Here is a 25854-nt window from a genome sequence, read left to right on the forward strand (position 1 = left end):
CTAGTTTGAAATTGTACACAACAGTAAATGGCTTTAATAGTGTAGAAATATAAATGGTTTGGATAGTACCTTTGAAATAAATATTCAGTAAAAAAGTGAAATTGTCCTTAAGTGTGTAAGAAGCAAATGGTTTCACATGACAAATATTTTTCTGCACCTTATTACTCATACAAAAATAAATCGAGGCAGAAGGCATAGTTTCCCACTGATTCTAAAACATGAGAACTGGAATATATAGAGGCATTATTGATGAGTGAATGTATAAGAATTATAAATATCTGAATTTTTCTGAAAACTATATTTAGTAATATAACCTTTACTAATTTTGATCTTCACTAATTGGGAAATTGTGGTCAACCTAAAAGAGACTGGCTTGAACATTGCTTTTTTTTCCTTAAAATAGTATCTGCATAGTGAAATTAGCCATATAAACAAGATTATTGGGGAATGTTTTGTGATTCTGTTTTCAAGTATCCTCACCCTCTTTAGAATAAACAAATCTTTTCAACCATAACTTACGATGTCCTTTCTTCAGGATCATGGATGTCCGTGAATTTATTGTACAGTCGCGCCCTGAGTTTGCAACTCTTGGCTTTGTTCTTGTTACATCATTTCCAAACAAAGAGCTAACGGATGAAAGCCTGACACTTCAAGAAGCAGATATACTTAACACTGTGATTCTTCAACAACTGAAGTAATCTTCCTCCTCCTGTCTCTGCAGTAGCATGTGGGATAAATAATGTGCCATGTTTTTTAAAAAGAAAAAAAGTACTTCAGAAAAAAATAGGAATCACCACAACTTTTTTTTTCCTATCTTGGTTTTATTGTTCTGTCTTGCAGCTCCAGTGTACCTAAATATGTTTCATGAATGGACTTTTTCTATTCTGTGTTGGTCCAAATATAGGCCACACTTTCCCTCCAAATATGGCTTGCATAAAACCTGAATGTAGCCAGCAATTCCCTCCCAGTATTCAGCTGTAGATCTTTTTGAAAGGAAAAAAAGGAGGGATACAGCTTGTATCCGGCAGTAGCCAATATTTGGTCCAATACAGTAATTGTTCATTTGGACTTTTTAGACTTTTTTATAACTGAACCTCCTTATATTTATAAATTCCATATTCCTCAATTAAAAATGAGTTACTTCCACTGTGACATGACAGTTTTTTAAAGTATGCATAACCCTTGCAAAATAAAACCACCTTTTTGAATATATACCTTATATTTGGTAAGATTTACACTGAAGTATTTTGATGCGAAGTTGACAAACAGCCATTCAAAAATTTCTTGATCAGATTAACTGAAATTTTCTTTTACTATAGTTTATATTGAAAATATAACTATGTTCTGATTTAGAAGCAGATTGATCATGCAGAAAGTAATTTTTCAACACATTAAATTTTTATATATCCATCTCTATCAGTTACATTGGGTGTTTTGGTGATATCAGATAATCTGGTTTGACCTTCAAGCACATGCAGTTTTTTCCCATTATAATTATACTGCTCTCTCAAACACCAAACAAAAACACATAAATGTAAGTAGTGCTAGAGGTAACAATGTAGGCAAGTGTAGTAGAACTCACTGCTATTTCCTAGAGTCATCTGCAGTCATGTTCAAACCTAGAACACGCTACCTCCTGCTGCTCCCCTCCCTGCCATCCCCCAGCAGAACTGCCAGAGAAAGAGGTCTCCTGTAACCTCTTGGAAATGTACCATTATAGTGATTCTTTTCAGGCATTTCTAGCCTGAAAAACTGTCCACATAGGTATTCAAAATAGTTATTAGAACCATGATATAGGAGGGATAATTGACAATATGAATGACAACATTTGAAGGGTTGGGATAGTTCTTTTTTGTTTCTTTCCAAGTCACCATTTTTGCTTATGTAGCTTTTCCCTTGCACATTCTATGATAAGGACACTTAAGAATGTCTATCTGTGCTTTGTCACTGCCATTTTACTAAATTTATAGCACTGAGGCAAGTGAACTTTACAAAGCTAATATGAAAACAGTTAGATATTTTCTTCCCTTGGACATAGATCGAGCCTAGCTCTGCTAGCAGTTTTAATAATGAGGCTGCTAGCCTTTCCCTTTGAGAGAAACTCCCCCAACCCCAAATTATATTCAGAATAGAGAAGATACTTCCTCCTTGCCAGTAGTTGAAACAGCTATGTGGTGATAAGCAAATTAAAATTGTGAAGAAATTTAGCCCAAACCCTGTTGTATTCTTTGAAATTTTCTTTTTGTGGTTTTCCTTCTATATTTTATGACAGTGGCCATAGCTGCATGTATAAAATTGGCTATCATGTTTGTGCATAACTGTCTTCTAAAATACTTGGACCCATGTAAGAAGAAAAAATTAAATCCTCAGAAGGGATAACATTAGTTTAACAAATACTTCATAATATTTTACTTTATTGAATGCTGTTTTCCTGAAGACCTTTTACTTATTAAGTTAATATAATTTATTTTAAATTTTGACCTCAAAAAGTAGTTTTGCATGATTGTGTAAACAATGTTTTTCAATTTATGCTAATCAATAAAGAAGTTTGTACTTGATAAATTCACTGCTTTCTCTTATTCAAGATTTCTTTGATATGGATTTTTATTTGAGTGGAGTCACAGCATTATATGTATATATGCAAGTATGTCTTTAATCAGCTTTTAAAAATATGTGATGACCATCTTCAGCAAAAGTGCTGCTTTGATGCCTTATTAGGATAGATCCAGGGTGGGCAAAACACAAGTTTTGTTAGGTTCTATCAAGCTGGAAAAAATTTGAATATGGTCCCAGCCCCAGACTCTGTTGTCCAAATACTAAAGTCCTAGCAAAAATCACATAGGCCAATTTACTGAATTATTTAGATACAGCAGCAGATAAAACCAACCAAAAAAAAAACATAAAAGATGTCCTTGTGTCCTTTGTAGCCCCAATCTATTTTTGTAATGCTAGTTGTAAAATGGTAGAAAAAGGTGTAAAGTGTCCTAAGAAAGAAAATAATCTATGTTGGTCAGCAGTATAGAAACATTAATTTAGTTATTTGATGTTCCAAATGTGAAACCTTTATTGAATTGACAAACTTTAGAGTACGTCTGTGAAGTTGTACACGATTGGAGGGGTTGAGGGTATACTGATTGGTGAGACTTCAGTATATCAAACAGGCCCAGATCCCACCATACTTTTTTACTCCAGCCATTTTCTAGCTTTTCACCTTGTATCTATACATAGCTTTCCTGCTTTCTCTTACTCTGGGAACTGTAATTGAATGAACCCTACCACTAATTCTGGAAAGTTATTATCCATTGACTACCTTATTGTGCCAGAGACCAATCAGTGACCTTCCAGTCCAGTACTCTTCCTTGGCTACCAATCCAATATATGTGTTGTTTTCCCCATTAGAGTGTATGTTCCTTGAGGGCAGGGACTGTCTTACTTTTCCCTGGAATCAGCACAATGCCTGGCAAATATTAATATTTGCTCTAAATATTTAATAAATACTCTTTATTCATTCATCAATACTGATACGCTTGCTTTAATAAGATGCAATTTTTTAAAACTGCAACTGAATGGAATGGGAGCTCACAAATTCACTTAGGAGAGAAAAGTGAGAGTTGAACAAGTTCATTTCATTGAACATATAAATGAAACATTTTATGGGACCCTTGTCATCCTTGACTTTGCAGCTGGTGCTCGTGATGAGCATACATAAAAAAGACAACCATTAAGAGAATTTTAGCTAACATTACTAATATTTGTTGCAGAAGATGAAGTAAAGAAACTGAATCATTGAAAGGCATTGCGGTATGTAGAAATTTAGAGGTCCTGAATTTGAACTCTGGCTCAATCACTTAGTAATTGTGAAGTCACTTTGCTCCTCTAGACTTGAGTTTCCTCATCTTTAAAATGAGGAAGTTGAAAATGTTCGCTCTGAGTTTCTCTTGAAGCTCTAAATGCGTGATCCTCCAAACCAAGTAAAAAATATATATCATGCTAACTTTCTGACTTCAATTTGAAACTAGGAAAGAGAATGGGCGGATATATGTATATATATATGTATATATTTACATATATATGTCATGTATAGATAACATATATTTGTGTGTTTGAAAATATGATTATAGATTGAGAAATTTTTAAAAGGCCAAAAGCTTTTAGATTTCTCAGAATCCTGATGGCTGTTTATTATGAATATTGACCCTCATCATCTCTCACCCAGACACTTAGAATACTCTTCTAATAAGTCCCCCTGATTTATCTCTTCCCTGGTCCCTCCATCCTCCACTCAACTGCCAAAGTGTTAATCTTAAAATGTAGATCTGTGTTACCCCCCCCTTAGTAAATTCAAGCTGTTCTCTGATAACTACAGAATCAAATATAAAATCCTCTGTCATTTTTAAAAATTCTATTTTCAGTTCCAAATTCTCCCTTTTTTCCATATTCCACTGAAAAGACAAGAAAAAAAAAACTTTATACAAATAGGATATACGAAATCCATTTCAACGAAAACAAACACAAAAAAGGCAAGAACACTACTGATTTGCTGATCAGGGTAGCCAGGTTAGTTCTCAACCCACCCAAGTACCACTCTGGGTACTCACCAGGTCCTTACAATACCCAGTTGCTTTTCACTTTATTTTTTAATTTTAGTTTTCAACATTCACTTTTGTAAGATTTTGAGTTCAAAACGTTTTCCTACTCTCTCCCCCAAAATGAATTGCAGTCTGACATAGACTGTACATGTACACTCACATTAAACATATTTCCACAATAGTTATGTTACAGTGCCCAATTTGATCCTATATTGATCATCCTTTCATTCGGGGTAGACTATTGGAGATCCTACTTCTGACACCAAAATTGTTGAGAACAAACCCCATACCTAAAAAGCTTTTTAGAAAAAATTGTATTAAATCGGGTGAGCACAGGAAAGAGTCAGAAAAAAAGATATGACTCTCTGGAGTTTCTGCAAGTTTCACATATGGAATTCAAACAAGGGCATTATGGACAAGTAGTTGGTTGGCTCACAAGTAGGGAATTGGATAATTTCCAGAAAAGGACAATTTCCATGTAAAGTTGCTTGAGATGTGTATCAGAAGGTAAATATAAGCATTCAATAAAATTTGGGCAAATCAAAAACACAAGTGTTTTGAGTTGATCTAGAACATGCACTCTCCTTTGCTGAAACATCTCTGAGATCAGCTATCCAGGTTAGACAGTTTTTAGCCACATAAAGCTAGTTTCATGAGCAGCTGGGTGGCACAGTGGATAGAACACCCCCTTGGAATCTGGAAGACCTCAGTTCCAATCTGGCCTCACACTTAATACCTGGGTTACCCTGGGCAAGTCAGTTAACTGTTTGCCTCAGTTCCTCATTTGTAAAATGAACTGGAGAAGGAAATGGCAAACCTCTACAGGATGTTTGCCATGAAGAGTTAGACATGACTGAAACAACTGAACAATAAAGCTAAGTTCAAACTATTAATAAATAATAAAATATTTTCATCTCATGTGGTACTGAATAAATTAATTTAGATAATTAATTTCATTACATTGACTTGTCCTATTCATGAGCAAGTAATATTCTTTCCAATTATTTAGTTGTAACTTCATTTGTGTGTTTTGTAATTGTTTTCATATAATTCTTTTGTGTGTATATTGACAAGCAGACTCCCAAATATTTTATACTAATTATTTAAAATGGAATTTCTACTTCCTACTGGGTTTTGTTGGCAATATGTAGAAATACTGTTTGCATGTGTTTATTTTATATTCTGCAACTTTGCTAAAGTTATTGTTTCACATTAGTTTTTTGATTGACTCTAGGATTCTATAAGTAAACCATCTTCTCATCTGTAAAACATGATAGTTTTTCCCCTCATTGTCTATGCTTATTCTTTTCATTCTTTTCCTTGTCTTATAGCTATAGCTAGAATTTCTAGTACAATAATGAATAGTTGTCATGATAATAGACATCCTTACTTCATCTCAGATCTTATGGGAAAGGCTTCTAGTTTATCCATAGTATACATAATGCTTACAATTGGTTCTTACATAAATACAACTTAGTATTTTTAGAAAATCTCCATTTATTCCTATACTTTCTAAAAGATTTGCCTAAAAGACTATTTGACAGAGAACTTGTGCAAGGAACATGCTCACATGGTGGTCAAAAGAAGTAATACAAGGACACTTTCAAGGTCTCTGGGGAATTGATTGTGTGACATGGGAGACGCTAGCCAAGGACTGCCTAGTATGGCATGTGTACATCAAAGAAGGGGCTGTGTTCTATGAGCAAAATAGAATTGAAGCAGCTTAAAAAGAAACATGAGATGCACAAATTTAGAAAATCTACACTAAATAGTCACATGAACTATTTGTGCCTGACCTGTGGTAGAGCATTCCAAGCTCGTATTGGTCTGATCAGCCACAATTGAAGACACGGTAACTTGACTCTAACATAGTTTTTAGCCCTGTTTGAGAACAAAGAACAACAACCAGTAAGAATGGGAGTTATATTTTGTCAAATATATATGTGTATATAAATATATATATATATATATATATATATATATATATACACACACACACATGTATATATATATATATATGTATGTATTAAATGTCTATATTTCTATATTAAAATAATCATGCGATTGGGCAGTGGGGTCTTTTGGTTATCAGTATCATCAATTAAAGTTTCCTAATATTGAACCAACCCTGCATCCCTAGTGTAAATCCAGTCTGGTCATAATGTTTGATCTTTGTTATATATCACTGTAATCTCCTTGCCAGTATTTTATTTAAAAGTTTTGCATTGATATTCATTAGAGAAATTGGTCTATAGCTTTCTTCTTCTGTTTTGACTCTCTCTGATTTAGGTATCAGGACCATATTTATAATCAAGGAAGGAATTTGGTAGAACTCCGTTATCATTTATTTTCAAATGGGGTATGTGTTGTGGAATTAATTGTTCTTTAAATGTTTAGTAGAATTTGCTTGCATATCCAGTTGGTACTGGGTTTGGTTTTGTTTTCCTTAGGGAGTTCATTTATGGATCATTCAGTTCCTTTTTTCTGAGTAGGGTTATTTAAGTATTCTATTTCCCCTTTTGTTAATCTGGGCAATGTATATTTACGTAATATCCATTTCATTAAAATTGTCAATTTCATTGGCATATAGTTAGGCAAAATTGTTCCGAAGAAATGCTTTTGTTTCTTCTTCATTGGTGTGAATTCACCTGTTTCATTTTTGGATGCTAATAATTTGTTTTTCTTTTCTTTTTTTGAATCTAATTAGCCAATGGCTTGTCTTTTTCTTTTTTTCAAAAACCAGCTCCTAGTTTTATTTCAGTAATTTTTTACTTTCTTTTTTTATAAGGATAATTTTTAAAATTTATTTTAAGTTTTCAACATTCATTTTCACAAAATTTTGAGTTCCAAATTTTCACCCCATCTCTCCCCTCCCCCCACCCCAAAGTGCCGAGGATTCTAATTACCCTACCACCAATCTGCCCTCCCTTCTAACATCCCTCCCTTCCCTTATCCCCATCTTCTCTTTTGTCCTGTAGGGCAAGATAAATTTCTATACCCCATTACCTGTATTTCTTGTTTCCCAGTTGTATGCAATAACAATACTCAACAGTTGTTCCTAAAACTTTGAGTTCCAACTTCCCTTCCTCTCTCCCTCCCCACCCATCCCCACTGAGAAGGCAAACAATTCAGTATAGGCTATATATGTGCAGTTTTTCAAAAGACTTCCATAATAGTTGTGTGGTGTAAGACTAAGTATATTTCCCTCCATCCCATCCTGCCCCCCATTTCTTTTATTCTTTCTTTTGGCATTGTCCCTGCCTAAGAGTGTTGACTTCTAATTACTCCCTCCTCCCATTGCCCTCCTTCCATCATCCACCCGCACCCTGCTTATCTCCTTCTCCCCCACTTTCCTGTATTGTAAGATAGGTTTTCATACCAAAATGAATGTGCATTTTATTCCTTCCTTGACTCAAATGTGATGAGAGTAAGCTTCATGTTTTTCCTCTCACCTTCCCCCTTTTTCCTTCCATTGAAAAGTCTTTATCTTGCCTCTTTATGAGAGATAATTTGCCCCATTCCATTTCTCCCTTTTTCCTCCCAATATATTCCTCTCTCACCCCTTAATTTCATTTTTTAGATATGATCCCTTCCTGTTCAACTCATCCTGTGCTCTCTGTCTCTTTCCCTGTCTCTATGTGTGTGTGTGTTTGTGTGTGTGTATGTGTATGTGTATGTGTATAATCCCACCAACTACCCAGATACTGAAAAAAGTTTCAAGAGTTACAAATATTGTCTTTCCATGTAGGAATGTAAAACAGTTCAATCTTAGTAATTCCCTTACGATTTCTCTTTTCTATTTACCTTTTCATGCTTCTCTTGATTCTTGCGTTTGAAAGTCAAATTTTCTTTTCAGCTCTGGTCTTTTCATCAAGAATGCTTGAAAGTCCTCTATTTCATTGAAAGACCATTTTTTCCCCTGAAGTATTATACTTAGTTTTTCTGGGTACGTGATTCTTGGTTTTAGTTCTAATTCCTTTGACTTCTGGAATATCATATTCCATGCCCTTCTATCCCTTAATGTAGAAGCTGCTAGATCTTGTATTATCCTGATTGTATTCCCACAATACTTGAATTGTTTCTTTCTAGCTGCTTGCAATATTTTCTCCTTGACCTGGAGACTTTGGAATTTGGCTACAATGTTCCTAGGAGTTTCTCTTTTTGGATCTCTTTCAGGATGTGATTGGTGGATTCTTTCAATATTTTGCGCTCTGGTTCTAGAATATCAGGGCGGTTTTCCTCGATAATTTCATGAAATATAATATCTAGGCTCTTGATCATGGCTTTCAGATAGTCCCACAATTTTTAAATTGTCTCTCCTGGATCTATTTTCCAGGTCAATTGTTTTTCCAGTGAGATATTTCACATCATCTTCTATTTTTTTTATTTTTTTGGTTTTGTTTTGTGATTTCTTGGTTTCTCATAAAATCATTAGCCTCCATCTGTCCCATTCTAATTTTGAAAGAACTATTTTCTTCAGTGAGCTTTTGAACCTCCTTTTCCATTTGGCTAATTCTGCTTTTTAAAGCATTCTTGTCCTCATTGGCTTTTTGAACCTCTTTTTCCAATTGAGTTAACCTATTTTTAAAAGTGTTATTTTCTTCAGCATTTTTTTTGGGTCTCCTTTAGCAAGTTGTTGACTTGCTTTTCATGATTTTCTTGCATCTCATTTCTCTTCCCCATTTTTCCTCCACCTCTCTTACTTGATTTTCAAAATCCTTTTTGAGCTCTTCCATGCCCTGAGACCATTGAATATTTATTTTGGATGTTTGGGATACAGAAGCCTTGACCTTTATGTCTTTCCCTGATGGTAAGCATTGTTCTTCCTCCTCTGAAAGGATGGGAGAAGATATCTGTTCACCAAGAAAGTAACCTTCTGTAGTCTTATTTTTTTCCCCTTTTTGGGGCATTTTCCCAACCAGTTACTTGACTTTTGGGTTCTTTGTCAAGAGTAGGGTAAACTCTGGGGATCTGTAAGATCTCAGTTCCTCCAGGGTGGCACAATCAAGCACATACACTGGTCTGGGAGCAACCAGAAACTTGTGCCCAGAATCTGTGAATAGTAAAATTTCTTCTCCCACAACCACCTGGCCTCCCGTTCCATCAAGCCCGCACTGGGTGCTGAGATTCAGATAAGTGGCTCAATTCCCCCAGGGGTTTTATGATCCAGCAATGGATGTGGGCTGCTGACACCTCCCAATGCAGCCTCTGCTGTAGCCTCCTGAGCCTGGAGCTACAGGAAGACCCTGCTCCCTTTTTAGCCAGCTGAAAAAACCTTCTCACTGACCTTTGGTGCCTGTGGGTTGAGAGATCTGCAAACCGCAGCTACTGCTGCTGGGGGTTCCTCCCCCGAGGCCTGCTTGGGTGGTCCTCCCAGCCTGTGCCATGCGGACAAGGCTGGGTTGATCTCTGCTCCACGTCTGGTGCGACAGACCTTTCCCGTCAGCCTTTCAGATCACCCTGGGCTGGAAATCTCCTCCACTCCATTGTTCTGTGGCTTCTGCTGCTCTAGAATTTATTGAGAGTCTTTCTTTACTGGTATTTTATGGGCTGTGGGGGAAGAGCTAGTGTATGTGTGTCTTTCTACTCCACCATCTTGTCTCTGCCCCCTATAAGGATAATTTTTAAAATTTATTTGTTTTTACTTTTCAACAATCACTTCTATAAGTTTTAAATTTTCTCCCCTTCCCTCCTTCTTCTCACCCAAGGCAGCATGCAGTCTTATATGGGTTCTACACATACGTGCCTATTAAACACATTTTCACATTAGTCATGTTGCATAGAAGAATTAAAATGAATAGGAAAAACCATGAGGCAAACCAAAACAAAACATAACAAACAGAAAGTAGTCTGCTTCATTCTGAGTTCCAACTCTATGATTCTTTCTCTGGATATGGATGGCATTTTGCATCAAGAATCCTTTGGAAATCATTTAGATCCTTGCATTGCTATACAGGGCTAAGTCTATTAAAAACAGCCCTCTTATAATGTGGCTATTACTGTGTATAATGTTCTCCTGGTTTCTGCTCATTTCAATCAGCATCAGTTCATATAAGTCTCTCCAGGTTTTTCTGAAATCTGCCTGTTCATCATTTCTTATAGCACAATTGTATTCATTCATATACCACAACTTGTCCAGCCAATCCCCAATTAATGGGCATCCCTTTGATTTCCAGTTCTTGACCACTACAAAAAGAACTACTATAAATACTTTTGTACTTGTGGGTCCTTTTCTCATTTTTGTGATCTCTTTGGGATACAGCCCTAGAAGCGATACTGCTGAGTCAAAGGGTATGCACATTTTTATAGCCCTTTGGACATAATTCCAAATTGCTCTCCAGAATGGTTGTATCAACTCACAGCTCCACCAACAATGAATTAGTGTTCCAACTCTCCCACATCTTCTCCAACATTTATCATCTTCGTGTTTTGTCATATTAGCCAATCTGATAGGTGTGATGTGGTATGTCAGAGTTGTTTTGATTTGCATCTCTCTAGTCAATAATGATTCAGAATATTTTTTTCATATGATGACTTAATTTCTTCCTCTGAAAACTGCCTGTTCATATGCTTGGATCATTTATCAATTGGGGAATGACTTGTATTGTAAATTTGACTCAGTTCTCTGTATATTTTAGAAATTAAGTCTTTTTCACAGATACTAGTTATCAAAATTCCCAGTTTTCTGCTTCCCTCCTAATCTCAGTTGCATTGCTTTGTTTGTGCAAAAACTTTTCAATTTAATGCAGTCAGAATTATCCATTTTACATTTCATAATGTTCTCTATCATTTGTTTGGTCATAAATTCCTCCATTCTCCATAAATGTGAGAAACTATTCTTTGCTCCCCTAATTTATTTATAGTATCAGTTTTTATACCTAGCTAGTGTGCCCATTTGGACTTTATTGTGGTATACTGTGTCAGGCATTGATCTATGCCCAGTTTCCACTACACTATTTTCCAGTTTTCCCAGAAGTTTTTGTCAAACAATGAGTTCTTATCCCAGAAGCCAAGGTCCTTAGGTTTATCCAACAGTAGGCTGCTATAAATATTGACTACTATGTCTTGTGTACCTAACCTATTCCACTGATCTACCCCTCTATTTCTTAGCCAGTACCAGGTGATTTTGATGATTGCTGCTTTATAATGCAATCTGAAATTTGGTAGGGCTAGGCCACCTTCCCTAGCATTTCTTTTCATCAATTCCCTTGATATTCTGGACTTTTTGTTCTTCCAGATGAATTTTGATATTGTTTTTTCCAGCTCTAGAAAATAATTTTTTGGTAATGTGATTGATATGGCACTGAATATGTCAAATAATTTAGGTAGAATTGTCATTTTTCTTAAATTAGTTCAGCCTACTCATGAGCAACTGATGTTTTTCCAATTATTATTCCAATTATCTGACTTGACGTGCAAAAAGTGTTTTGTAATTGTATTTGTATCGTCCCTGGGTTTGTTTGGGCAGATAGACTTCCAAATATTTCATGATGTCTAATGTAACTTTAAGTGGAATTTTTCTTTCTATCTTTTACTGTTGTGCTTTGATAGTAATATATAGAAGTGCAGATGATTTATATGGGTTTATTTTGTATCCTGCAACTTTGCCAAAATTGTTTATTATTTCAATTAGTTTTTTACTTGATTCTCTAGGATTCTCCAAGTATATCATTATATTGTCTGCAAAGAATAATAGCTTAGTTTCTTCTTTGCCTATTCTAATTCCTTCAATTTCTTTTTCTTATTGCTGAACTAACATTTTAATACCATATTGAATAAAAGTGGTGATAATGGGCATCCTGGTTTTACTCCCTATCTTACTGGAATTGCATCTAGCTTATCCCCATTACATATAATGCTTGCTGATGGTTTTAGGTAGATACTGCTTATTATTTTATGGAAGGCTCCATTTATTCCTGTGCTCTCCAGTAGTTTCAATAGGAATGGGTGCTGTATTTTGTCAAAAGCTTTTTCTGCATCTATCGAGATAGTCATATGGTTTTTCTGTTAGTTTTGTTGTTGATATGTTCAGTAATGGTGGTTGTTTTCCTAGTATTGAACCAACCTTGCATTACTGGTATAAATCCTACCTGATCATAATGTATTATTCTTGTGATAAGTTGCTGTAATCTTTTTGCTAATAACTTATTTAAAATTTTTTTATCTGTATTCATTAGGGAAATTGGTCTATAATTTTCTTTCTCTGTTTTTTGCTCTCCCTGGTTTCAGTGTCAGAACTATATCTGTATGATAAAAAGAATTTGGTAGGACTCCGCTGATTTTCCCAAATCATTGATATGGTATTTGAATTAACTATTCTTGAAATATTTGATAGCATTTGCTTGTAAGTCCATTGGGCCATGGAGATTTTTTCCTAGGGAGTTCATTGATGGCTTGTTCAATTTTTTTTTTTCTGAGATGGGGTTATTTAAGTATGTTACTTCCTCTTCTGTTAATCTGGACAATTTATATTTTTGTAAATATCCATTCATTTCACTTAGATTGTCACATTTATGGGCCTACAGTTGGGCAAAAGTAATTTCTAATTATTGTTTATACTGGTAATTGGTTTTTCTTTTTTTAAATCAAATTGACCAAAGGATTTTCTATTTTATTGGTTTTTTCATAAAACCAGCTCTTAGTTTTATTTATTAGTTTGATAGTTTTCTTAATTTCAATTTTATTAAACTCTCCTTTGGTATTTCTAATTTGGTATTTAATTGAGGATTTTCAGTTTGTTCTTTTTCTAGCTTTTTCAATTGCATGACCAATTCGTTGATCTCTTCTTTCTCTTTTTTTATTCATACAAGCATTCAGAGATATAAAACTTCCCCTAAAAACTTCTTTTGCTGCATCGCATTGGTAGGTTGTCTCACTATTTTCATTCTCTTAAATGAAGTTATTGATTGTTTCTATGATTTGTTGTTTGACCCACTCATTCTTTAGGATTAGATTATTTGGTTTCCAATTAATTCTTGGTTCATCTTTCCATGGGCCTTTATTACATATAATTTTTACTGCATCATGATCTGAAGAGGATGCATTGACTATCTCTGCCTTTCTGCACTGGATTGTGAAGGTTTTATGCCCTATTACATCTGGTCATTTTTTGTATACCACTGAGAAAAAGGTATATTCCTTTCTATCCCCATTCAGTTTTCTCCAATGGTCTCTCATATCTGTCTTATACAGAATTCTGTTCACCTCCTTAACTTCTTTCTTGTTTATTTTGTGGTTAGATTTATCAAGTTCAGAGAGGGAGAGGTTGAGGTCCCCCATTGGTATAGTTTTGCTATTTTTTCCTGTAAATCCCTTAACTTCTTCTCTAAGAATTTGGATGCTATACCACTTGGTGCATATATGTTTAATAATGATATTATTTCATTTTCTATGGTGCCTTTTAGCAGAATATAATTTCCTACCTTATCTCTTTTGATTAGATCTATTTTTGCTTTTGCTTTGTCTGAGATTAGGATCACTACCTCTGCTTTTTTTACATCATCTGAAGCACAATATATTCTACTCCAGCCTTTTACCTTTAACCCATGTATATCCCCCTGTTTCAGATGTGTTTCTTGTAAACAACATACAGTAGAATTATGGTTTTTAATCCATTCTGCTATTTGCCTCCATTTTATGGGAGAGTTCATCCCATTCACATTCACAGATATGATTACCACCTGTGTCTTTCTCTCCATCCTATTCTACTCACCCCCCTTTATGCTTTTATTTCTCCTTTCCCCTCCTCAACAGTTTTAGTTTTGACCACCACCTCCCTCATTCTGCCTTCCCTATTAGCCCTGCTCCCTTTTATTTCCCTTTTTCCTTACTATTTCTTCCTTCTAACCACTCCCCCCTTTTTTTCCCCTTTCCCCTCCTACAGCATGCAGGGCAAGTTAGATTTCTGTACTTCACTGAGTATGTTGTTCCCTCCTTGAACCAAATCTGAGAGTAAAGCTCAAGCAATGCTCATCTCTCTCCCTTCTTTCCCTCTACTATATGTTTTTGTGCCTCTTCCTGTGGTGTAATTCACATTTTTCTGCCTCTTCCTTTCCTCTTCTCCTGTTATAATCCTCTGCACTCTTTAATTACATTTTTATCATCACATCAGTTCATTTTTTCCCACTCCCTCTATCTATGCATATCCCTTTTAAATGTCATAATAAATATACAATTCTCAATATTAACAAGTATCATCCTCCCATGTAGGGATGCAAAGAGTTTGACAATATTGAATAACAAATTTTTTTTCTTTTTTTTCCCTGTTTACCTTTTTGTGCCTCTCTTGAGTCTTGTATTTGAAGATCAAATTTTCTGTTGAGTTCTGGCCTTTTCATCAGGAAGGTCTGGAAATCCCTTATACATTGAATGTCTATCTCTTTGCCTGAAAGACTGTGCTCAGTTTTGCTGGTAATTGATCCTTGGTTATAGTCCAAGCTCCTTTGCCTCATGGAATATTATATTCCAGTCCCTCTGATCTTTTAATATAGAAGCTGCAAGATCCTGTGTGATCCTGACTGTAGTTCCTCTATATTTGAATTGTTTCTTTCTGGATGCTTGTAGTATTTTCTTCTTGAATTGATAGTCCTGGAATTTGGCAACAATATTCCTTGGTGTTTTCAATTTCGAATTTCTTTCAGGAGGTGATCCATGGATTCTTTCGATGACTATTTTGCCCTCTGGGTCTAGGACCTCAGAGTAGTTTTCCTTGATGATTTCTTGAAAGATATTGTCCAGGCTCTTTTTTTTATCATGGCTTTTGGTAGACCAATAGTTCTTAGATTTTTCTCTCCTGGATCTGTTTCCCAGATCAGTTGTTTTTCCAATGAGATATTTTACATTTTGTCATTCCTTAGATTTTGTTTGACTGATTCTTGATGTCACATGGAGTCATTAGCTTCTACTTGCCCAATTCTAATTTTCAACAAATTGTTTTCTTCAGGTGGCTTTTGGCTTCTTTTCCCATTTGTCCAATTTTCCCAGGTAGGTTTTGTACCTCCTTATCCATCTGGACAATTTTACTTTTACAAGAGCAATTCTATTCTTTTCAGTGAATTATTTTTTTCATATTGTCAATTGCATTTTTAAAATCATTGGTCAGTTTTTCTTCTACCTCTCCAATTTGGCTTTTAAAATCTTTCTTGAGCTCTTCCAAGAATAGTCTTTGGCACTGAGACCCCAGTCCATATTCCCTTTTGAGGTTTCAGATGTGGGTGTTCTGTCAGTGCTGTCTTCTTTTGAATTCGTATTTTGATCTTCCCTTTCCCTGTAGTAAGATCCTGTTGTCTTTGCTTTTCTGATTTGCTTCTTGCTCATGGTGATTACCTTTTTCCTGGCTTTTAAAGTGAATCTCTGCTTTTGGGGCACAGGATACTCTATCTGACATTTCTTGTTCTGAGAGCTTGAGGCTTGTTTACTGGCTTTGTGTGTTGTGACCTCTGGTTCTTTTAGCTAGAAGCCATATAATGCTGTAACTTACCTGGTGCTGAGCTGGCTGATGTGTGCCAAGGCTGAGGCCAGGTGAAGTCTTTCTGAGTTTCTCCGGGGTCTCTCTGAAGTTCATGGCATGAGATGTTAGGGAGGGGTAATCTACCCACAAGAGGTCTCCTCCCTTAAGGCTGAGCTAGAGCACAGGCACACTCAGTGGCTGGTGAATTCCAGTCTGCGCTGGTGTCTGCCCAATTTCCCTGACTGTGCTAAGGCAAGCCTGGTTTCCTAGTGTTGCACTTACCAGCTCTACTGCCCTAGGGCTGAGAATCTCTTCCTAGTCTGCTGAGCTGAGGCTTGCTAAGACACCTCCAATCCTACACTGGTACCCATCAGCCACAGCAAGATGTACTCTTCCTGTCTATTTCCCTAGCTCCCAAGCTGAAAGACTACTGTACCCCTTCTGCTGACTCCACTATTCCAGAATTTTTCCTGGGGAAATATTCTCTGGGTTTTTCAAGATCAACAAGGGGAGGATAAGAGCACTTACACTTTACTCTGCCATCTTGGCTCCTGGAAGTTCAAGTGGGTGAGTTCAAACATTTAGTGTGTGGGTTGGTAGGCTCAGGAATAACTGTTGTTGCTACCACAGGCCCTGCACTTCTCTCTCACTCAGTTCTGCTGGACTCCTGTCCTGTGCCAAAATGTTTGAGAATCCATATTGCCACTTCTGATTCAGTCATCCCAAGACTGTTCCTGCTCTGCTATGGCCAAGTCTGTGCTGGTGGAACCTGCAGGCTTTGCACTCCCCCACCCCCATGTAAAAGATCCTTTCCATTGACATTCCGGGCTGTTCTGGGCTGGAAATCTGCCACACTCTGTCTCCTGGTAGATTCTGGTACGCTAAAATTTGTTCAGATTCTCACTCATGTTTACTTTATTTGCTTTTCTTGAGTCCTATATCTGAATGTCAAATTTTCTTTTCATCTCTGGTCTCTTCATCAGAAATGTTTGAAAGTCCTCTCTTTCATTAAATATATTTTTCCCCTGTAGGATTACACTCAGTTTTGTTGGGTAGGTTATTCTTGGTTGTAATCCTCATTTTGCCCTCTGGAACATCATGTTCTAGGCTCCTTATTCCTTCAAAGTGGTGGCTAAATCTTGTGTAATCCTGACTGTGGTTCTATGATGCTAATCTAATGATTCTTAAATTGAAATATTTCATATTTCAGTTTTTCAGTTTTTTCGCTTTGTTTCATTATTGCTTCATGTCTCATAGGGTAATTTACTTCAGTTTCACCCATTTCTAATATTTATGAAGTTATTTTCAGTAACATTTTGTACCTCTTTTACCAAGCTATTAATTCTTTTCATAGCTTTATTACACAGCCTTCATTCGTTTTCCCATTTTTTCTTCAACCACTCTTATTTTGTTTTCAAAATCTTTTTTTGGTCTTTTAAAAAAAAAAAACCTTAACACTTTTTTGAATTCTTGTTGACCATATGCCCAGTCTATATTTTTCTTTACTTGTCGATGTTTTCAAGTCTTCTTTGTTTCTGTCTTGAGCTTCCCTGTTACCATAGTAGCTTTTTATGGTTGAATTCTTTTTTTTTACTTTGTCAGTCTCCAAGCCTACTTACTGATTTTGAACCTTATGTACATGTTGGGCCTGTTTACTGTCCTTTTGCTTCACAAGTTCTTGACTCAGGTTTGGGTCTGTTGGCTTGTGTGTGATAGTAGATTGTTGCTGGGCTCACTGTTAACATGCTGGGAGATTCTATAAGTCCAGAGCAACTGAATTGATGGCTCTCCATTGGTCTTGGTCTTCTGCCCTGATTATTCTATTGTAGACTCATGTCCTAGGTTAAAGGCTAGAATTGAGTTGCTGCTTTGCTCCTGATTCAGTCACCATGCTTAGCTAGTCCCCACACTCACTCAGGACTGTTTCTCTCTCCTTGGATCTGTGACCCTGAACTGAGAAATGGGTAACAGAACCACCAAATGACACTTGTTTCTTCTCCCAGGGATAATTCAAGAGTTGTCCGAGATCCCTTTCTGCCCTAGTGCCCTGATCTTAGCTCACTTTCAGTTCCTGGATACTGCAAAGCTTCCCATTCCCCACCATGTATCTCCACTCCCCATCTAGTGTCTTTTTCTTCCTAAGCTGCCCTAGTCTGGAAAAATGACTCACTCTAACTTCTTCTTGGCTTTCCTAATCAAATTTGGTCTGGTAAATTTTGTAGGTTGTTGTGGAGGTGTGTTGCTGAGTGAGCTCAGCAAAAATACTTCTTCTCACTGTGCACCTTGATTCCACCTCCTTTTTGTATGATAGTATTTAAAGCCCTTCCTACCTTTCTAATCTTCTTACATTACTTCTTTCAATGTACGTTGGATCCAAATACACTGGCCTGCTTACTGTTCCTCACCCCAGACACTTCATCTCTCAGGTCCCTGCTTTTTCACTAACATTTATGGAGTGTACTCTATCTTCACCCCATCTCTTGAGTGTCCATGCAAGATTCAGCTCAAATCCCACCTTCAGTGAAAAGCCTTTCTTGGTTCCCCCTAACCCTCTCTCCTGAGGGCTCCCCCATATTTATGCTTTCCTTTGAGGTTACTTTTTCACTAACATTTATGGAGTGTACTCTATCTTCACCCCATCTCTTGAGTGTCCATGCAAGATTCAGCTCAAATCCCACCTTCAGTGAAAAGCCTTTCTTGGTTCCCCCTAACCCTCTCTCCTGAGGGCTCCCCCATATTTATGCTTTCCTTTGAGGTTACTTTTTCACTAACATTTATGGAGTGTACTCTATCTTCACCCCATCTCTTGAGTGTCCATGCAAGATTCAGCTCAAATCCCACCTTCAGTGAAAAGCCTTTCTTGGTTCCCCCTAACCCTCTCTCCTGAGGGCTCCCCCATATTTATGCTTTCCTTTGAGGTTGCTTTCCATTTATATTGTATATCTCTTCTGTGCGCGTAGTTATTTATATCCCCCTTAGAATGTGAACTCTGATGGAGCTTACCATGTTCTTTGTTCTTCACCCCAGCAATTGGCTTGGTATCTGGCACATAAAAACTGCTTCATAAATTCTTGTTATCTGACAAATTGAACCGTATACCTCTGGCCCACAAGCTAAAGAATGTGGTAGAGCCCATACTTACTCTTATGGGAAACAGATAGCACCTCAATCAAAGACTCCAACCACAGCCAAAAGGAAAAGAAATTTCACAAACATATGCCCAGTGGAATGCTGCCTGACAGTGATTGTGACTAACAGAGCACTACCCATCAATAATCATCAGACCGGTGAAGAATTATCAAGAAGACACTGTATTCCATCCAAGCCCATCAGGAATTGGGAGAAACTCCATGTCGTCCCCAGAATACATCAGCAGTCTTATGGTATTAGAAACATTGTTTGCTTCTCCACGTGTCTACCTTGACTACTCGTGTGCATATGATCAGTGCCATTTCCACATGTGCACCATGGCCTCGAGTGTTCCTTACAAGTTTGCCCTCCACAATTGTTCTTTAGGTATGTCCATTCTTCTTACTAATAGTATATGTGTGGGAGGGGTTCTGCAGGTTTATGGGGAAATAGTCTATTGTTATGTTAAAACAAAAACTGTCATTAAAGGCTTTTAATTCGACCTGTGCCCTCTGGCTAACTGGTAAGAGTGAGCACAGTTGTGGGAGAAAATCAATTTTATGTGAATGTGAACCCAGAGAATCCCTTAAACTTGAGGTAACTTTTTGGGGGGATCCCAGCTGCCACACTGGTAATACTTTGAATTTTCTCTTTTAAATGTTATAGCACATGAAGTCACTGGTGTTTTATTAGTACTTTAAGATTTACAGAGTGTTTTCTGATATCTCAAATCAATATGAGGTTAATAAAGGTTAATGCTAATAAACTGTGCTAAAGTACAGACAATAACTTAAAAATAAACAAAGTATTGTAGAAAATCAAATGGCATTGCAGCTGCACTCATGTGTGACTCATAACCAAGACCAGCCAGCTTGAAGTGAATGTTGGCTTTGTCAACAGGTCCCTTTGGCTGATCCTATGAAGAGCTTGCCACTTGTCATGATTTGTTTGTCATTCTTTTTTTAAATTGACTTCATTGCTTAATCTTCCACGCAAGCAGTAAAGATAGAGATGTCCTGAAATTAGACATTTCCAAAGAGCATTAATTAATGGACGAGAGCAATACATGTTAGTTTCCATGTTTTTACCTGGAAAAAGTTTATGAAGTTGCATTAATATTGGTATTCTTATATAATTATTATTTCTTATCTTACAAGTAACTAAATATTTGGGTTATTTTTTTCAAAATATTATGTCTTAAAATGTGACATTTTGTCATTTTAAAAAAATTTCAAGATCAAGAGGTAAGCAAGTACTCAAGAGATTTTTGCTCATCAAGAATTGGTTCAAATAATATTCAGAACACATAGTTTCTTTCAGCAAAACCTGGCAATAAGAAATAACAGTCACTGAATTTGGGAGCTTGTTACAGAATGCAGTGAGTTTGACTCATTTCAAAGCTTGTTTTTCCCCATAAGAATTTCATGAAAGCTTCCCACCAAGAGTACCCACACAGAAATTTCCAGAAAGAAACAATACCCTAATGAAATTTTCCTAAATGAAGCAGCATATTGTATGGGTAAGCTAGGTGGCACAGTGGACAGAGCTCCAAGCCTGGAGTCAGGAATTCAAATTCACTGACTGGAGTCAGTGAGTTCAAATCCAGCCTCAGACTTGCTAGTTGTGTAATCCTGGACAAGACAGTTTGCCTCAGTTTCCTCATCTGTAAAATGAGCTGGAGAAGGAAAGAGCAAACCATTTAAGTATCTTTGCCAAGAAAACTCGAAATAGGGTCAAAAAGTTGGGCACACCTGAAAATACTGAACAGCCACAATTGAATGAGGTATGTGAATTTTGATTGCTGGTACTTATATATTTTGAGTTTCCCAAAGGGTCAGGTATTAATCAGCTATACCAGATCCTAGAAATTCAGATGAATGAGCTTGACCCAGTAGCTAAAGACATATTCTACATGAAACATGATGTGAATAGCAAATGATGTCACTGTTTGTGAATGGAATTTGTGAAACCACGTTCTGTCCAGTATACATCCATTCAGTCTTTGGGTTATTTAATTAATGGAATAAAATCAGATGGGAATTATTGGACTAGTTACAAGCCTCCAGAACCAGAATTTTCTTACATTAGTTTTGAAACTACTCTAAGTCAGACCTCTCACAATGACCTAATCAGGAAAGTAGTAAGTCTGGAAAATTTGTGACTACTGTCTGTAAATCAGAATTCTAAATGTCACACGTTATTTTCATTAGCTCAAAAGACTGAAGAGTTTAAGTTCTTGATAGCCATATAACTCAGTTCAGTGCTTACAGTGTCATTCTTACCACTTTTGCTAGGAATCAGTAGCAGCAGTAGAGTTGATTAAGAAAAATTCAAAAAGCAAACACAAATAGAAGGCTGCTTTCTAGTTAGTGATACAAAGGGCCATGCTTTCCATATCCACCACCTTGTGGTTGCAGAAAGCCCCAGTTATCATAATATAGTTATTTAGAATCATATGCAAACATATATAAAGCAAGCTATATACAGGATGAATAGGAAACAATTGAAGGAAGGCCTTGGAATTAAGAGGGATTTAGGGAAAGCATTTTGTAGAAGATCAGATTTTAGTTGGGAAGCCAGAAAAGTTAGTAGTTGCATATAGGAGGGAGAGCATTCAAGGCATGAGGGAGAGCTAGAGAAAATACCTGGAGTCCAGTGATGGAGTGTGATGTTTGGAGGGCAGGCCAGAATTCTTACTTAACATATAAGTTTCTTTTTACTTGTGGAGTTAAAAATTTTGCCTTCTTAAGAAAATTAATGATAACTATGTCTGATGGTTTTGCTTATTACAAATTTTGAGTGTTAGAACATTACTTTTGCTCCCTGTATCTTTAGTTCTTTAAGCTCAGTGATTCCCACTCCCACTTTATAAAATGAGCAATATACAGGGAGTTGATACTAGCTTTTCACCTTTGGGGGGAAAAATCCTTGGCTCAGATCTTAATTAGTGTCATGGTGGGTTTAATGGTCTCTTTTATGTGTGACTGGCAAGGTTGGTGGTAGGCAAGTGGGTCATCAAAGTTTACTTCAATATATTTTGCTTAATGGTAAAGTGCATTGGCAGAGTTATGTCAAGGTTGTAACTATGCCATTTCTATACTCCACTGTTAAAAGAACACAAATGTATAGTCACACATTTAAAATTCTTGCTAAGATTTTTATTAACAATTTTTTCTTCTTTTTTTGATGTATAATTTATTTTTCAGTTCTTAACATTCCACAAGAATTTGAATTCAAAATTTTCTCTCCATCTCTCCCTACACCCCACCCGTGGACAGCATGCACCCCATCTACTCCTTCCTCTAGTCTGTGCTCCCTTCTATTACCCACCCTTCTTCCATCCCCCTTCCCTTCTATTTCCTGTAGGGCAAAATAGATTTCTATGCTCCATTGCCTGTATGGCTTAATTTCCAGTTGCATGCTAAAAGAATTTTTAACATTCATTCTTAAAGCTTTGAGTTCCAAATTCTCTCCCTCCATCCCTGCTCACCCTCGTTGAGAAAACAAGCAATTCAATATAGGTCATACGTGTGTTGCAATGCAAAGTACTTCTATAATATTTATGTTGTAAAAGACTAACCACATTTCCCTCTGTCCTATCCTGCCCTTCATTTATTCCATTCTCTCCCTTGACCTGTCTTCCCACAATAGTGTTTGCTTCTGATTATCTCTTTCCCCAATTTGCTGTCCCTTCTAGTATCTTCCCTCTCCTATCCCCTTCCCCTTGCCTTCCTTCAGGGTAAAATAGATTTCCATGTCCAATCAAGTGTGTGTTATTCCCTCCTTAAGCCAAATCCCATGAGAGTAAAGCTCGATTATTTCCTTACATCTCCCCTCTCTTCCCCTCCATTGTAAAAGCTGTTTCTTCCCTCTTTTTTGTGAGATGATTTGTTACATTCTACCTCTCTCTTTCTCTTACTCCCAGTACATTCCATTCAACAGTAAATGTTATTTTTTTAGGTATTCTCCCTTCATATTCAGTTCACCCTGTGGCCTCTATGTGCATATGTGTGTATATATGTATACATACATATATACACACATGTACACATACATGCCTACACATTTATAATATACACATATGTACATATGCATACACACCTATATATGTATAATACACACACATATATACATATATGTATATATGTGTGTGTGTGTGTATTCCCTCTATCTTAATACTGTAAACGGTCTCATGAGTTACAAATAGCATCTTTCCATGTAGTAATGTAAACAGTTCAACTTCAGGGAGTTTCTTAAGGCTTCTCTTTCCTATTTACCCTTGAATGTTTCTCTTGATTCTTGTATTTGAAAGTCAGATATTCTATGCAGCTCTGCTCTTTTCAATAAGAATGCTTGGAAGTCCTCTATTTCAATGAAATTCCATTTTTCCCCCTGAAGTATTATACTCAATTTTGCTGAGTAGGTGATTCTTGATTTTAATCCTAGCTTCTTTGACCTCTGGAATATCATATTCTAAGCCCTTCCATCCCTTAGTGTAGAAGCTGCTAAATCCTGTGTTATCCTGATTGTATTTCCATAATACTTGAATTGTTTCTTTCTGGTTGCTTGTAATATTTTCTCCTTGACCTGAGAACTCTGGAATTTTGATACAATATTCCTAGGAGTTTTCCTTTTGGGATCACTTTCAGGAGATGTTTGGTGAATTCTTTCATTTCTATTTTACCTTCTGGTTCTAGAATATCAGGGCAGTTTCCTTGATAATTTCTTGGAAGATGATGTCTAGGCTTTCTTCTTGATCGTGGTTTTCAGGTAGACAAATAATTTTTAAATAATCTCTCCTGGATCTATTTTCCAGGTCAGTTGCTTCTCCAATGAGATATTTTGCATTGTCCTCTATTTTTTCATTCTTTTTGTTTTGTTTTATAATTTCTTAGTTTCTCATAAAGTCATTAGCTTCCATCTGCTCCATTCTACTTTTTTTTAAAATTTATTTATTTATTTAACTTTTAACATTCATTTTCACAAAATTTTGGGCTCCAAATTTTCTCCTCCCTTGTCCCCTCCCCCCACCCCAAAACACCGAGCATTCTAATTGCCCCTATCACCAATCTGCTCCTCTCTTCTATCATCCCTCTCTGCCCTTGTCTCCATCTTCTCTTTTATCCTGTAGGGCCAAATAACTTTCTATACCCCTTTACCTGTATTTCTTATTTCCTGGTGGCAATAACAGTACTCGACAGTTGTTCCTAAAACTTTGAGTTCCAACTTCTTTTCCTCCCTCCCTCCCCACCCCTTCCCTTTGGAAGGTAAGCAATTCAATATAGGCCAAATCTGTGTAGTTTTGCAAATGACTTCCATAATAGTCGTGTTGTGTAAGACTAACTATATTTCCCTCCATCCTATCCTGTCCCCCATTACTTCTATTCTCTCTTTTAATCCTGTCCCTCCCCATGAGTGTTGACCTCAAATTGCTCCCTCCTCCCCATGCCCTCCCTTCCATCATCCCCCCCACCCTGCTTATCCCCTTATCCCCCACTTTCCTGTATTGTAAGATAGGTTTTCATACCAAAATGAGTGTGCATTTTATTCCTTCCTTTAGTGGAATGTGATGAAAGTAAACTTCATGTTTTTCTCTCACCTCCCCTCTTTATCCCTCCACTAATAAGTCTTTTGCTTGCCTCTTTTTTGAGAGATAATTTGCCCCATTCCATTTCTCCCTTTCTCCTCCCAATATATTTCTCTCTTACTGCTTGATTTCATTTTTTTAAGATATGATCCCATCCTCTTCAATTCACTCTGTGCACTCTGTGTCTATGTGTGTGTGCGTGTGTGTGTGCTGTGTGCTGTGTGTGTGTGTGTAATCCCACCCAGTACCTAGATACTGAATAGTTTCAAGAGTTACAAATATTGTCTTTCCATGTAGGAATGTAAACAGTTCAACTTTAGTAAGTCCCTTATGACTTCTCTTTGCTGTTTACCTTTTCATGCTTGTCTTCATTCTTGTGTTTGAAAGTCAAATTTTCTTTTCAGCTCTGGTCTTTTCATCAAGAATGCTTGAAAGTCCTCTATTTCATTGAAAGACCAATTTTTCCCCTGAAGTATTATACTCAGTTTTGCTGGGTAGGTGATTCTTGGTTTTAGTCCTAGTTCCTTTGACTTCTGGAATATCCTATTCCATGCCCTTCGATCCCTTAATGTAGAAGCTGCTAGATCTTGTGTTATCCTGATTGTATTTCCACAATACTTGAATTGTTTCTTTCTAGCTGCTTGCAATATTTTCTCCTTGACCTGGGAACTCTGGAATTTGGCCACAATGTTCCTAGGAGTTTCTCTTTTTGGATCTCTTTCAGGCGGTGATCTGTGGATTTCTTGAATACTTATTTTGCCCTCTGGTTCTAGAATCTCAGATAATTTCATGAAAGATGATCATGGCTTTCAGATAGTCCCATAATTTTTAAATTGTCTCTCCTGGATCTATTTTCCAGGTCAGTTGTTTTTCCAATGAAATATTTCACATTATCTTCCATTTTTCACTCTTTTGGTTTTGTTTTGTGATTTCTTGGTTTCTCATAAAGTCATTAGCCTCCATCTGTTCCATTCTAATTTTGAAAGAACTATTTTCTTCAGTGAGCTTTTGAATCTCCTTTTCCATTTGGCTAATTCTGCTTTTGAAAGCATTCTTCTCCTCATTGGCTTTTTGAACCTCTTTTGCCAATTGAGTTAGCC

At 36.6% G+C, this 25854-nt stretch overlaps 1 protein-coding gene across 1 annotated transcript in view; it reads left to right on the top strand.

Moving 5' to 3' along the window:
• The window catches only part of UBXN2B (UBX domain protein 2B), a 46229-nt gene extending 43667 nt beyond the window's left edge, over window positions 1-2562 (top strand). Inside the window, exon 8 of the mRNA XM_072604638.1 lies at window positions 536-2562. Within this exon, the coding sequence (XP_072460739.1) occupies window positions 536-698 (163 nt within the window). The 3' untranslated portion in view covers window positions 699-2562. The remainder of the gene's footprint in view (window positions 1-535) is intronic.
• Window positions 2563-25854: the final 23292 nt, after the last annotated feature.

Source organism: Notamacropus eugenii, chromosome 4 (assembly GCF_028372415.1).
Source record: "Notamacropus eugenii isolate mMacEug1 chromosome 4, mMacEug1.pri_v2, whole genome shotgun sequence".
Taxonomy (NCBI): domain Eukaryota; kingdom Metazoa; phylum Chordata; class Mammalia; order Diprotodontia; family Macropodidae; genus Notamacropus; species Notamacropus eugenii.